Here is a 14,940-nt window from a genome sequence, read left to right on the forward strand (position 1 = left end):
TCGGAAAAATACCTTGTCTATTCACCCAGTCTATGCTCCTCCTGGTTTTATAAACCTCTATAAGGTCACCTCTCATCCTCCAATGCTTCAGGGAAAGAAGGCCCAATCTATTCAGCCTCTCCCTGTAACTCAATCCTCAGCAACGGGTTGAGAGGGAAAGTCCTTCATGGCTTCCTCAGCTGGTGTGGGAATTGAACCCATTGTTGTTGGTGTTATTCTAAAATTGCAAACTATGGCCAACTCACACTAACTGACCCCCAATGTAGCGAGGTTTGAAATATAATCTATTATGTTTTCACCTCATGTCCATCTGCGTTGCAGCTCATTTATTGTTCTATTGTGTGTGTGTGTTTGTGGCAGGTGACAAAAAATGATGAGCTGAGCTTGGAGCTATTGACTTTGGCCAATTCTAAGGATTCACTGACCAGGAAACAGGACGAGTATGCAAAATCCCGAGCCATTTACGATGAAGCTACAGCCGAATTAAACAGAGTAAGGGATCTTGTTGCCCGGCTCAGTAGCCAGAAGATGAAGGTAAATCGCCCTGAGTTACTCAATTTACAGTTCATTCATCTCCACACAATCTCACGCGTTTACACTGCAATGTAACATATGCAGCAATCTGTTTCACACTGATAAAAGCATGGTCCTGCCAATCTGAAATAAAAAGAGACAACAGTGGAGTGAGCCAGGAGGTGGGCAACATCTGCAGACAGAAGAACAGAGTTAATGTTTCAAGACCAATACAACTGTTCCTCAGAACTAGTTTTCAGCGATGCTGCTAGTTAGGAGCATATCAGGCTCTGAGCTGGAAGTGAGAAGCAAGGAGCTCCAAGCCAGTGTAGCATGTCATGCAAAGCAGTATCACTGCTGGTTTATAAGTACTTTGGGTCTTTCAGATGCTTTTTAAAACATACTTTGAGTGAGATTCCATTAAAAGCCTTTGGGCAGCACAGTGGTTAGCACTGCTGCCCCACAGAGATAGGGGAGAAAGTGAGGTCTGCAGATGCTGGAGATCAGAGCTGAAAATGTATTGCTGGAAAAGCGCAGCAGGTCAGGCAGCATCCAAGGAACAGGAAATTCGACGTTTCGGGCATAAGCCCGATGAAGGACTTATGCCTGAAACGTCGAATTTCCTGTTCCTTGGATGCTCACAGAGATAGGGACCCGGATTCGATTCCAGCCTTGTGGTGAGTATCTGTGTGGAGTTTGCACATTCTCCCCATGTCTGCGAGGGTTTCCTCTGGGTGGTTTGGTTTCCTCCCACAGTCCACAGCTATGCTGGTTAGGTGGGTTGCCCATGAGGAATACGGGATTACAGGGATAGGGTGTGGGTCTGGGTAGGATGCTCTTTGGAGGGTTGGTGTGGACACGGGCTGAATAGCCTGCTTCCATGCTGTTATGATTTGGTACAAATATGCCTGAGTTTGTTCTTCATAGAGAATTAGTTGGCTTTTAAGAAAAAAAAATGTAGTCACATTAATCATTTTGCCTTTATGTTTATGATGCATCAAGCCTGAAGAAATGTTTGTTTCTGAATCTGAGCGTGGCACTCTTGAAAGAAATGTAAGTATTATTCGAAGGCATTGACGTGTGGAATTTTTCTGACTTTTCATTTACTTGAATTTCCCATTTAAAATGTGGCAATTTAGGATGGACTGGTTTTGTACAGTTCTCTTAAGACTCCAGTAGCAATCCATGCTGAGAGGCAAGTTTCAAGATAGTAGATTCGATCAAGTGGATTAAAATGACAATGAATCATTTCCATAATGTTTATAGTGCCTAACTCATATTTATATTGGAAGAATCAGTTGTGAAAGTCTTAGAAACTCTTAAAAACTTGTAACCTTACAGAGCAGTGGAACATAAGAACTAAGAGCAGGAGGAGGCAATTTAGCTTTTCAAGCATGCTCTGCCATTTAATCCATCATGGTTGATCTCATAGAATAGAATACCTACAGTATTGGGATAGGTCATTCGGCCCATTGGGTCCACACCACCCCACTGAAAGGCATCCTATCCAGACCCATCCCCATCCTTGAATTTCCCATGGCTAATCCATCTCGCCTGCACAACCCCTGGACACTGCAGGGAAATTTCCCTTGGCCAATCCACCTAACCTGCACATCTTTGGACTGTGGGAAGAAACCGGAGTACCCAGAGGAAACCCACACCAACACGGGGAGAATGTGCAAGTTCCACACAGATGCTCACCGCGAGGCTGGAATCAAATTTGGGTCCCAGTGTCTGTGAGCAGCGGTGCTAACCACTGACCCACCATGCCATCTCTGCGTCGACTCCACTTTCCTGCCCGCTCCCCATAACCCTTCAACCTTTAAAAAAAATCTGTCCATCTCCTTCTTAAATGTACAGAAGAATTCTGTAGCATTGTAAAGTTCTATTGGATCGTTGCTAGAAGTCCATTGAGTTCAAAATTGTGGGCAACTTCCATTAAATAAGACATGTAGACATCAATGCCTACAAGAAGTGTCATGCAGAACCACAGATTCTATCTTGGGCTGATGGAAAAGCTAGCTTTGTATCGTATGTATGTCTCACATTGCAACCGGTGTCACTAAATCAGTATTTCAAACTGCTTCACTCTATAGTGCCAGATTTCTGCTGAGACTGTTATAATATTCATAAATGAGGGGCATTGTGTTTGTCATTTTTACAAACAGTGAAATATGTCTGCTGGGGTTTTGGCTTGGAAATTGGGAAGATTGATACATTTGTCTTAGTTGCTAGGTAACCAGGATCAGATCAAGGAACAAATAGAAATAATGAAGCAAACCCACGAGAAACAGCAAAATGCAATGGAAGAACGAATGTAAGTGTATAACAAAGATGGCCTCACATTCAGAATGGCAGAGATTCCTCTAATACAGCCATTAGATAGGATCAGGAACATTAAACAAAGAACTGTGGATGCTGGAGATCTGAAACAGAAATTGCTGGTGAATTGAATTGCATTGAAAAGAATTTATTGTCATGTACCAAGGCACAGTGAAAAGCTTTGTCTTGTGAGCAATACAGGCAGATCACAGAGTTAAGTAGCAATGGATAAGTAACCAGGTAATCAGCAGCTAAAACAAAAACACAGGTACAGGCGAATGTAACGAGTTTGTGAGTCCATTCTGTATTCTAACAACAGTAGAGTAGAAACTGTTCTGAAACCATCTGGTGTGTGTGTGTTCAGGCTTCTGTACAATCTCCCTGATGGTAGAGGTAGAAAAACATTGCCAGGGTGGGATGGATCTTTGAAAATGCTGGCGGCCTTTCCTTGACTCAGCAGTTCAGAATATCAGCGTTCTGATGATGAGTCACCAGACTTGAAACAATAACTCTGTCTTTTCTTCATGGATGCTCATCAGTTTTCTCCAGCAATTTCTGTTTTTGGTAGGATCAGTCTGTTTACATTACATTGATCAATTAGTCTAGTTTCATTTTCGCTATGTTAATAACTATGCAAACTCTGAATGGCACTTAATTTATACCAACTTAAGAGATTGATGGAATATTTTAAGAACATGGGTAACAGAGTCATACAGCATGGAAACAGACCCTTCGGTCCAGCCAGTCCATGCTGACCATAATCCCAAACTAAACTAGTCCCACCTGCCTGCACTTGACCCATATCCCTCCAAACATTTCTTATTCATGTAATTATCTAAACGTCATTTAAACATTGTAACTGTACTTGCATTCATCATTTCCTCTGGGCATTCATTCCACACACAAACCACTCTCTGTGTAAAAAACGTTGCCCCCCCCCATGTCTTATTTAAATCTTTCTCTTCTCACCTTAAAATTATACTCCCCAATCTTGAAAGTCCCACCCTAGGAAAAAGACACCTGCCATTTTTCTTATCTATACCCCTCATTATTTTATAAACCTCTATAAAATCACCCCTCAACTTGCAATGAAAAAAGTCCCAGCCTATCCTTGTAACTCAAACCCTCCATTCCCATTCATTCAATGAGATCATGGCAATCTTCCACCATAATACCATTTTCTCCACTATCCCTTGATTTCTTTGATATGAAGAAATCTATTGATCTGTGTCTTGAACATAGTCAATGACTGGCCTTCTCAGAGGTAGGGACTTCCCAAGATTTGCCACCCTCTGATTGAAGAAATTCTACCTCAGCCCAGTCCGAAATGGCCTAACCCTTATTCTGAGACTGGGTTCCCTTTTTCTAGATCCTCTAACTAGGGGAGATCCTCTTCATGTATTCCACCTGTTACTCCCTTGAACAATTTTCTGTATTGGAATGAGATCACCCCTCATTCTTCTAAACCCTAGAGATTTTGTCCAGTCTGTTCAATCTTTCCTTATAGATCATGGCTTAGTGCCACTTGTTTGATCCTTAAAGATCATTTAAGAACAGAACAGTATGGAAATACTGAATGATATTTATTTTCCATCTCCTCAACCCTAGAGGCCACTATATAGCAGTTCGACTGGTATCCTGATGAAGGTCAGTTAACAAAGCAGAGGTCAGGATTGAACCGATGAGCTTTTTATTCTGTTCTGGCACAGTGCTGCACCAAGTAGTGCATTTCTTTTATTCCTTCACAAGATGTTGGCTAGCATTCATTGCAATTTAAGGGTCAACCATGTTGCTGTGGGTTTGGAGTAACTTTTTTAAAATATTCATTTGTGGGATGTGGACATTGCTGGCTGGGCCAGCATTTATCGCTCATCCCTAGTTGCCCTTGTGAAGATGGTGGTGAGCTGCCTTCTTGAACCACTGCAGACCACCCACTATGGGTTGGCCCACAATGCCATTAAGGAGGGAATTGCAGGATTTTGACCCAGTGACAGTGAAGGAATGGCGATATATTTCCAAGTCAGGATGGTGAGTGGATTGGATTGGGACTTGCAGGTGGTGGTGTTCCCATGTATCTGCTGCTCTTGTCCTTCTAGGTGGAAGTGGTATGGGTTTGGAAGGTGCTGTCTGTTTGTGAATTTCTGCGGTGCATTTGTAAATAGCACACACCGCTGCTATCTACAGGGTTGTTTCTGCTGTTGTCTTTTCCAGTGTCTAGGTCGATGTCAGGTAATCCATCTGGTTTTATGTAGACCAGACCAGGTAAGGCCAGCAGTTTCCTTCCCTCAAGGACATGAGTAAACCACACAGATTTTTCTCTAAAAATTGGCAGCAGGTTCACGCTTAATTCCAGATTTTTATTGAAATCAAATTCCACCATGTGCTGTGGGAGGAATCAAACCCAGGTTCCTATAATACACTCTAGGTTTCTAGAGTAATAGACCAGACCCAGTCCTTCTCTCTCTATAGACTGTGAAGGGAGGTTGAGTTAACATAGCATGATTCTTGTACAATTAATATGTTCTTGTAGTTGTACCTTTGTACAACATTTATTATGTCAGGGTATAATTGTCCTTAAGTTTGAGATTACTTCACATGGAGACACTGAACATGGGATTTTATTAATGTAGTTCTTGCAAATGATGTTTCAACTAATTAACTAAGTTTTTTAAACCATTAAAACCTCTGCTTTAGAGCAAAGATGGGTAAAGAACTTCAAGAGGCCAAAAGAGCTATTCGAAACACCCAACACAAACTAGCGGAGCAAACTGTGGTAAGAAATAAAATTAGTGGAAGAGACTGTTGTGGAGTACTTTAGATCGAATTTCCACACAAGGTTCTGGTCAATATATCTAGCAGATCTCTTTACACCAATGGGGCGACACTCTCAATGGAACACCAGGAAATTTCTCCAATGAAACAAAGGCTATAAGTTGCTGTTGTTGTGGGTATTCTCATTGAGCTGGGATGTTGGTTTGCAGATGCATCATCCCCTTTCTAGTTGACATCCTCAGAGCTGTGGAGCCTCCTGTGAAGCCTCTGTAAACTCCAAATGACACAATACAGCAGCACTTCACAGGAGGCTCTCACAGCACTGAGGATGTCAACTAGAAAGGGGATGACGCGTCTGCAAACCAACTTCCCAGCTCAACAAGAATACCCACAACTACAACCAGCACCTGAGCTACAAGTCTTTACACAAATCTTGAAAAGATATAGAGTCATAGAGTCATGGAGATGTACAGCACGCCAACAACTCGTCCATGCCAATCAGCTATCCCAGCCTAACCTAGTCCCATTTGCCAGCTCTTGGCCCATATCCCTCTAAACCCTTACTATTCATATACCATCCAGATGCCCTTTAAACATTGTAATTGTACCAGCCTCCATCACTTCATACATACAGCACCCTCTGTCTGAAAATGTGTGTTATATGCCTTTATTAAAATTCATATTGGCCCCCTTCTGTTGTGCACCATCATTACATCATAGTGCATGTTCATTTACTTGCCAATTTAAAAGGCAAAGCAATGACCTTGATTAATTCAGCTTGTGCATGCATACATGTAACAGGATATCTGTAATATGCAGGTAACGTGAGGTTATAGCACATAATTCTTTGTGAACTCTGTCTGCACCTTTATCTCATACTGGTGTCAGCTGCATGTGATTCCGGTCGTCAGAGGTCCATTTGCCCTTGTTTCCCTTATTACTTAACTGCCTGGTACCTTTTCACTCACTATTAACCTTTTCAGCACTAGCTACGTATGTGTATTGCTCCTATTTCAAAACTGTAGTAAGATTTGTCTTTTCTGACCTTGTGTAGATGGAAAAAGTTAAATCAATCAGCTTGCCTTGTTACCCTTTTTTGGAAATATCTGGTCATTTTTGGTTGCTAAATTAAATATTATCAAACTCAGATGAACATAGAAATAGTGACATTCATGAAATAACTGCATGGAAGCCAGTATCCTGTCACCCTTTATTTACATGTGCATAGCGCATTGGCTTTGACTGGCCAGCCCAGAGCCAGTTCCTCGAGTGAGGAGACCTTCTGAATCTCCTGTTTAATTTAAATTTTTTTTATTTTACAGGCTGAGCATTTTATTTGTCTGGAGAGTACAAAACAAACGACTAGACGCGAGCAATTCAATCTCCTGTTTATTTTTCTTTTCTTTTTTATTTTCTTGCACACGTGCACACACTCACACTGATTCAGCTCTCAAAAGGGAAACACCCGAGTCGTCCAGTGGCAATCAGTGCCCTACACTCCTGTTTTTTTTTCTTTTTTCTTTATCCCCATTCTACCGCCTAACTGTGGTAGTGCTTATTTTTTTCCCCAGCACCCATGGTGTGGGTGCAGTTTTGGTGCAGTTTTGTGTGTATTATTGTGTGCAGTTATTGTGTTGCTGTTGTGTTGGAGTTATTGTGTGCAGTTTTGGTCGCCATACTATAGGAAGGATGTGGAAGCTTTAGAACGAGTGCAGAGGAGGTTTACCAGGATGTTGCCTGGAATGGTAGGAAAATCTTATGAGGAAAGGCTGAGGCACTTGGGGCTGTTCTCATTGGAGAAGAGAAGGTTTAGGGGAGATCTGATAGAAGTGTATAAGATGATTAGGGGTTTAGATAGGGTAGATACTAAGAACCTTTTACCGCTAATGGAGTCAGGTGTTACTAGGGGACATAGCTTTAAATTAAGGGGTGGTAGGTATAGGACCGATGTTAGGGGTAGATTCTTCACACAGCGGGTTGTGAGTTCATGGAATGCCCTGCCCGTATCAGTGGTGAACTCTCCTTCTTTATGGTCATTTAAGCGGGCATTGGATAGGCATTTGGAAGTTATTGGGCTAGTATAGGTTAGGTAGGATTCGGTCGGCGCAACATCGAGGGCCGAAGGGCCTGTACTGCGCTGTATCCTTCTATGTTCTATGTTCTATGTTCTATGGTGTGTGTGCGCAAGTGCGAGATGCAATGAGAGACACAAAGTGCATAAATCTTTATTTAATTTCCACCACCAGGAAAAGTAGGAAAACACCCGAGTGGCCTGTGACAAGCAGTGCCCTTCACATCAAAGCTGCAAATGTGTTGTTGGTCAAAGCACAGCAGGCCAGGCAGCATCTCAGGAATAGAGAATTCGACGTTTTGAGCATAAGCCCTTCATCAGGAATAAGAGAGAGAGCCAAGCAGGCTAAGATAAAAGGTAGGGAGGAGGGACTAGGGGGAGGGGCGATGGAGGTGGGATAGGTGGAAGGAGGTCAAGGTGAGGGTGATAGGCCGGAGTGGGGTGGGGGCGGAGAGGTCAGGAAGAGGATTGCAGGTTAGGAGGGCGGTGCTGAGTTGAGGGAACCGACTGAGACAAGGTGGGGGGAGGGGAAATGAGGAAACTGGAGAAATCTGAATTCATACCTTGTGGTTGGAGGGTTCCCAGGCGGAAGATGAGGCGCTCCTCCTCCAGCCGTCGTGTTGTTGTGTGCTGCCGGTGGAGGAGTCCAAGGACCTGCATGTCCTCGGTGGAGTGGGAGGGAGAGTTAAAGTGTTGAGCCACGGGGTGATTGGGTTGGTTGGTCCGGGCGGCCCGGAGGTGTTCTCTGAAGCGTTCCGCAAGTAAGCGGCCTGTCTCACCAATATAGAGGAGGCCACATCGGGTGCAGCGGATGCAATAGATAATGTGTGTGGAGGTACAGGTGAACTTGTGGCGGATATGGAAGGATCCCTTGGGGCCTTGGAGGGAAGTGAGTGTGGAGGTGTGGGCGCAAGTTTTACATTTCTTGCGGTTGCAGGGGAAGGTGCCGGGGGTGGAGGTTGGGTTGGTGGGGGGTGTGGATCTGACGAGGGAGTCACGAAGGGAGTGGTCCTTGCGGAACGCTGATAGGGGAGGGGAGGGAAATATATCCTTGGTGGTGGGGTCCGTTTGGAGGTGGCGGAAATGGCGGCGGATGATACGTTGTATGCGGAGGTTGGTGGGGTGGTAGGTGAGAACCAGTGGGGTTCTGTCTTGGTGGCGGTTGGAGGAGCGGGGCTCAAGGGCGGAGGAGTGGGAAGTGGAGGAGATGCAGTGGAGGGCATCGTCGATCACGTCTGGGGGGAATCTGCGGTCCTTGAAGAAGGAGGCCATCTGGGCTGTGCGGTGTTGGAATTGGTCCTCCTGGGAGCAGATGCGGCGGAGACGAAGGAATTGGGAATATGGGATGGCGTTTTTACAGGGGGCAGGGTGGGAGGAGGTGTAGTCCAGGTAGCTGTGGGAGTCAGTCGGTTTATAATAGATGTCTGTGTTGAGTCGGTCGCCCGAGATAGAAATGGAAAGGTCTAGGAAGGGGAGGGAGGAGTCTGAGACAGTCCAGGTGAATTTGAGGTCGGGATGGAAGGTGTTAGTAAAGTTGATGAACTGTTCAACCTCCTCGTGGGAGCACGAGGCAGCGCCGATACAGTCATCGATGTAGCGGAGGAAAAGGTGGGGGGTGGTGCCAGTGTAGTTGCGGAAGATGGACTGTTCCACATATCCTACGAAGAGGCAGGCATAGCTGGGGCCCATGCGGGTGCCCATGGCAACTCCTTTAGTTTGGAGGAAGTGGGAGGATTGAAAAGAGAAGTTATTCAGGGTGAGGACCAGTTCAGTCAGTCGAAGGAGGGTGTCAGTGGAAGGGTACTGGTTGGTGCGGCGGGAAAGGAAGAAGGGCAATCATCACTCTCCTGTTTATACCTGTCAGCCAGGGCTCCCTGATTGGCCCAGGGTAACAACCCCAATCAAGGATCTCAGAGTCAATGAGATCCACCTTACCCTGGCTCCAATCGTTACCAATCCAATTTATCAAACATTTTCAATTGGAATGAGTAACATCAATTTCTAGTTTATATTGTAGTGTTATCTGTTACTGTCCATCCCATTGACACCCTGGAACTAACATGAATACCATTCCATTAGATCTTTGTATGGTTTAAAAAGTTTTTTCTTAATTTGTTCTCAGGATGTGGGTTTACTGGTGAGGCCATAATTGTCCTTGTATGAGATAACAATTGTAGAGATGTTTCGGCTTGTGAATATTCCAATTCCCTTTAAAAGCAATGCAATTGCTAGGAAAACAAACAAGACATTCAGTTGCAATTTCTTTGCTCAGAGAGCAAAGAACATGGAACCCACTACCACAGGGGAGCCTGAGGGAATCAGTGTAGATGTGTTTTAAGTCACCGTAGTTCCAGAGGACCATAGAGCTTCTCTCTCACTGGAGAGAGGCAACTCACTCTGTCTGAGGGTCATCATGCCTTGAGGTGAGGTGAAAGGTCAGGAATTGTCATGGTCACCTTAGCCAAAACAGAAATTGAACCCATGCTGACGGGGTCACTCTGTATCTCAGACCAGACCACCACCCAATTGAGCTAGAGGCTGGATAAAGGTACGTGTGAGAAAGAAAGCAGGATAAGGTATAGCCTTGCTTGGCTGAAGATCCTCAGTCCGTACTGTAACATTCTATAGAATTTCTTATAAAACCATAAGGCATAGGAGTGGAAGTAAGGCCATTTGGCCCATCGAGTCCACTCCACCATTCAATCATAGCTGATGGGCATTTCAACTCCACTTACCAGCATTCTCCCCGTAGCCCTTAATTCCTCGTGACATCAAGAATCCATCAATCTCTGCCTTGAAGACACTCAGCATCCCAGCCTCCACTGCACTCTGCGGCAATGAATTCCACAGGCCCACCATTCTCTGGCTGAAGAAATGTCTCCGCATTTCTGTTCTGAATTGACCCCCTCTAATTCTAAGGTTGTGTCCACAGGTCCTAGTCTCCTCGCCTAACGGAAACAATTTCCTAGCATCCACCCTTTCCAAGCCATGTATTATCTTGTACATCTCTATTAAGTCTCCCCTTAATCTTCTAAACTCCAGTGAATACAATCCCAGGATCCTCAGCCGTTCCTCGTATGTTAGGCCAACCATTCTAGGGATCATCCGTGTGAATCTCCACTGGACACGTTCCAGTGCCAGTATGTCCTTCCTGAGGTGTGGGGACCAAAATTGGACACAGTACTCCAAATGGGGTCTAACCAGAGCTTTATAAAGTCTCAGTAGCACAACGGTGCTTTTATATTCCAACCCTCTTGAGATCAATGACAACATTCCACTCGCTTTCTTAATCACGGACTCAACCTGCATGTTTACTTTCAGAGAATCCTCGACTAGCACTCCCAGATCCCTTTGTACTTTGGCTTTACAAATTTTCTCACCGTTATAAAGTAGTCTATGCTTTTATTCTTTTTTCCAAAGTGCAAGACCTCGCATTTGCTCACGTTGAATTCCATCAGCCATTTCCTGGACCACTCTCCCAAACTGTCTAGATCCTTCTGGAGCCTCCCCACTTCCTCAGTACTACCTGCCTGTCCACCTAACTTCGTATCATCGGCAAACTTCGCTAGAATGCCCCCAGTCCCTTCATCCAGATCATTGATATATAATGTGAACAGCTGCGGCCCCAACACTGAACCCTACGGGACACCGCTTGTCACCGGTTGCCATTCTGAAAAAGAACCTTTTATCCCAACTCTCTGCCTTCTGTCAGACAGCCAATCCTCAATCCATACCAGTAGCTCACCTCGAACACCATGGGCCCTCACCTTGCTCAGCAGCTTCCCGTGTGGCACCTTATCAAAAGCGTTTTGGAAGTCTAGATAGACCACATCCACTGGATTTCCCTGGTCTAACCTACTTGTCACCTCTTCAAAGAATTCCAACAGGTTTGTTAGACACGACCTCCCCTTACTAAATCCATGTTGACGTGTTCTAATCAGATTCTGCTCTTCCAAGAATTTAGAAACCTCATCCTTAATGATGGATTCTAGAATTTTACCAACAACCGAGGTTAGGCTAATTGGCCTATAATTTTCCATCTTTTGTCTTGATCCTTTCTTGAACAAGGGGGTTAGAACAGCGATCTTCAAATCATCCGGAACTTTCCCTGACTCCAGTGACTTTTGAAAGATCTCAACCAATGCCTCCGCTATTTCCTCAGCCACCTCTCTCAGAACTCTAGGATGTATCCCATCGGGGCCAGGAGATTTATCAATTTTAAGACCTTTTAGCTTATCTAGCACTTTCTCTTTTGCAACCATACTCAACTCTGCCCCCTGACTTCCTTTAATTGTTGGGATATTACTCATGTCTTCCACTGTGAAGACTGACGCAAAGTACTTGTTAAGTTCTCCTGCTATTTTCTTATCTCCCATCACTAGGCTTCCAGCATCAGTTTGAAGTGGCCCAATGTCTACTTTTGCCTGTCGTTTGTTTCTTATCTATTGAAAGAAACTTTTACTGTCATTTCTAATATTACTGGCTAGCCTACCTTCATATTTGATCATCTCCTTCCTTATTTCTCTCTTTGTTATCCTCTGTTTTTGTAGCCTTCCCAATCTTCTGATTTCCCACTGCTCTTGGCCACTTTATAGGATCTCTCTTTTTCTTTAATACATTTCCTGACTTCCTTTGTCAGCCATGGCTGTCTAATCCCTCCCGGATAATCTTTCTTTTCTTGGGGATGAACCTCTGTACAGTGTCCTCAATTATACCAACAAACTCCTGCCATTTTTGCTCTACTGTCTTCCCCGCTAGACTCTGCTCCCAGTCTATTTTTGTCAGTTCCTCTCTCATGCCCTCATAATTACCTTTATTTAACTGTTAACACCATTACATCCAATTTTGCCTTCTCTCTTTCAAACTGCAGACTGAACTCCACCATATTATGATCGCTGCATCCCAAGGGTTCCCTTACTTTAAGATTTTTTATAAAGTCTGGTTCATTACAAAGCACTAGGTCCAGAATAGCCTGCTCCCTTGTGGGCTCCATAACAAGCTGTTCCAAAAAGCCATCCTGTAAGCATTCCATGAATTCCCTTTCTTTGGATCCACTGGCAACATTATTTATCCAGTCCACCTGCATATTGAAGTCTCCCATGATCACCGTGATCTTGCCTTTCTGACATGCCTTCTCTATTTCCCGGTACATGTTGCGTCCCTGGTTCTGACCACTGTTAGGAGGTCTGTACATAACTCCCATTATGGTTTTTTTGCCTTTGTGGTTCCTCAATTCCACCCACGCAGACTCCACATCATCCGACGCTATGTCATTCAGTGCCATAGATTTAATTTTGTTCTTAACTAACGAGGCAACCCCACTCCCTCTGCCCATCTCCCTGTCTTTTCGATAAGTTGAAAATCCTTGGAGGTTTAACTGCCAGTCCTGACCCCCCTGCAACCACGTCTCTGTGATGTCTACCACATCATAATCATTCACTATGATCTGTGCCATTAGTTCATCTGCTTTGTTATGAATGCTACAAGCATTTAGGTAAAGTGCCTTAATGCTAACTTTATCATTAGAGATATTGGAAGTCCTTTTTGCTGCATTCCCAGTCTGCCTTGAGTTTAGATCTGCCTGCACATATGCTATCCTGTTGCTTATCTTCCCATTTAACTCCATACTCTCTGTCGCTTTCACTTTCCCTTCCCCCCAACTCAGAAGTTTAAAGTCCTACTGACCACCCTATTTATCCTCTTTGCTAGAACATTGGTACCTGATGGGTTCAGGTGGAGACCATCCCAACGGTACAGATCCCCCCTGTTCCAAAACTGATGCCAATGCCCCATGAAGTGGAATCCCTCTTTCCCACACCAATCCCTTAGCCACGTGTTTACTTCCCTAATTTTCTTATCCCTATGCCAATTGGCACGTGGCTCGGGCAGTAATCCGGAGATTATGATTCTTGTTCACAAACAACCAATTTCTTGGTGCAAAAAGCCTCTCCCAAATGAAGTCTGAGTACAACTGATAGTTTTTTGTGATGCAATTTTCAATAGTAGCCCTTTATTAAAACCTTTGAAAAATTATAGCTGGATAGCATTCCCTTCTTTTGTTTATCTATTGATAAGGAACTGTTCTGTTATAAATACTTCTCCATATAAATAAGCACACTTAGATATATAAAATGTTTATATTTCAGAATCTATTCTCACCTTTCAAAGAAATAAACTCCGATTTCTCTCATTGTGAAGCAAATTGTTCTTGTTGAATAAAATAATCTTTCTAAATTCAGACACACGCACTTAACATGATCCCATTCTGGAATCCCGTATAGGCGCTACTAGGTTCGCAGAGTCATCTGAAGGAAGTTGAAACTGAGAACTCTCAGTTGCAGCTCCATTTGAAAGAACTGAACGAGGAATATCGCATGCGGCTCGTCCGTTACATTGAAGACGTGACGGTGAGTAAATAGTTTAGTGCAAGCTCTGAAAGTTCAAGAGTGTAGCGAATCATATGTTCAAGCAGATGCAAGTGTCTGTAGAAATAGCTGAGAAGTGCACTAATGGTGTGTTGTTCTGTGTAAGGAATATGTGGATAACACAGTGAAACCTGGCAATGACAACACACAACCCTCTGCTGACCAGCCTTACTTGAAGAGATTTGTGGACAGCATGCTAAAGGATATTCGATCTGCCTACAAATCACGGGAAGAACAATTGGCAACAGCAGCTAGAAACTACAAGAAACGGATGCAAAATATAGTCAAGAAGCACGAACATCTTTTGATTGCCTACAGGTTAAAGAAACATCTAGCTAAGTCATTCTCGTCACAGTTATACAGTATTGCTCCTTGGATGCTGCCCGAACTGCTGTGCTCTTCCAGCACCACTCATCCAGAATCCAGTATTTCAGCTTTGAGTTTCAGCTAGCATTTGAGAACGTGAGAAAAATTTGCGGATATGATGTGCGGTGACCAGTTGCTCAATTTATTAGTTTTGAGATTGTGCGCCATTGTGTGGCATTCTGATGAGCAATGCTGACTCGTTCCTTCTGTCACACCACATTGCAATGATACTTGGGCACATCCCCAACACCTCTGCCATGTACAGCTCGAGTAAGCTATTAAGGTGTTGTATATATCTTGCCCTCATTCCTTGTGCTGTTTGGCAGGAATTTATTTCAGAGTCATAGAGTCACACAGCACAGATACAGACCCTTTGATCCAACCAGTCCATGCCAAACATAATCCCAAACAAAAGTAGTCCCACCAGCCTGCTCCTGGCCCATATCCCTCCAAACTTTTCCTATTCATGTA

General features: G+C 44.0%; 1 protein-coding gene across 1 annotated transcript in view; it reads left to right on the plus strand.

Annotated features, from left to right (window-relative positions):
- The window catches only part of ccdc78 (coiled-coil domain containing 78), an 84,002-nt gene that overhangs the window by 47,335 nt on the left and 21,727 nt on the right, over nt 1-14,940 (plus strand). Inside the window, exons 12-17 of the mRNA XM_060840954.1 lie at nt 361-534; nt 1,516-1,566; nt 2,742-2,830; nt 5,530-5,608; nt 13,960-14,085; nt 14,210-14,421. Coding sequence (XP_060696937.1) covers nt 361-534; nt 1,516-1,566; nt 2,742-2,830; nt 5,530-5,608; nt 13,960-14,085; nt 14,210-14,421 — 731 coding nt within the window. The remainder of the gene's footprint in view (nt 1-360; nt 535-1,515; nt 1,567-2,741; nt 2,831-5,529; nt 5,609-13,959; nt 14,086-14,209; nt 14,422-14,940) is intronic.

This window comes from Hemiscyllium ocellatum, chromosome 20, assembly GCF_020745735.1.
Source record: "Hemiscyllium ocellatum isolate sHemOce1 chromosome 20, sHemOce1.pat.X.cur, whole genome shotgun sequence".
In the NCBI taxonomy this organism is placed as follows: Eukaryota; Metazoa; Chordata; class Chondrichthyes; order Orectolobiformes; family Hemiscylliidae; genus Hemiscyllium; species Hemiscyllium ocellatum.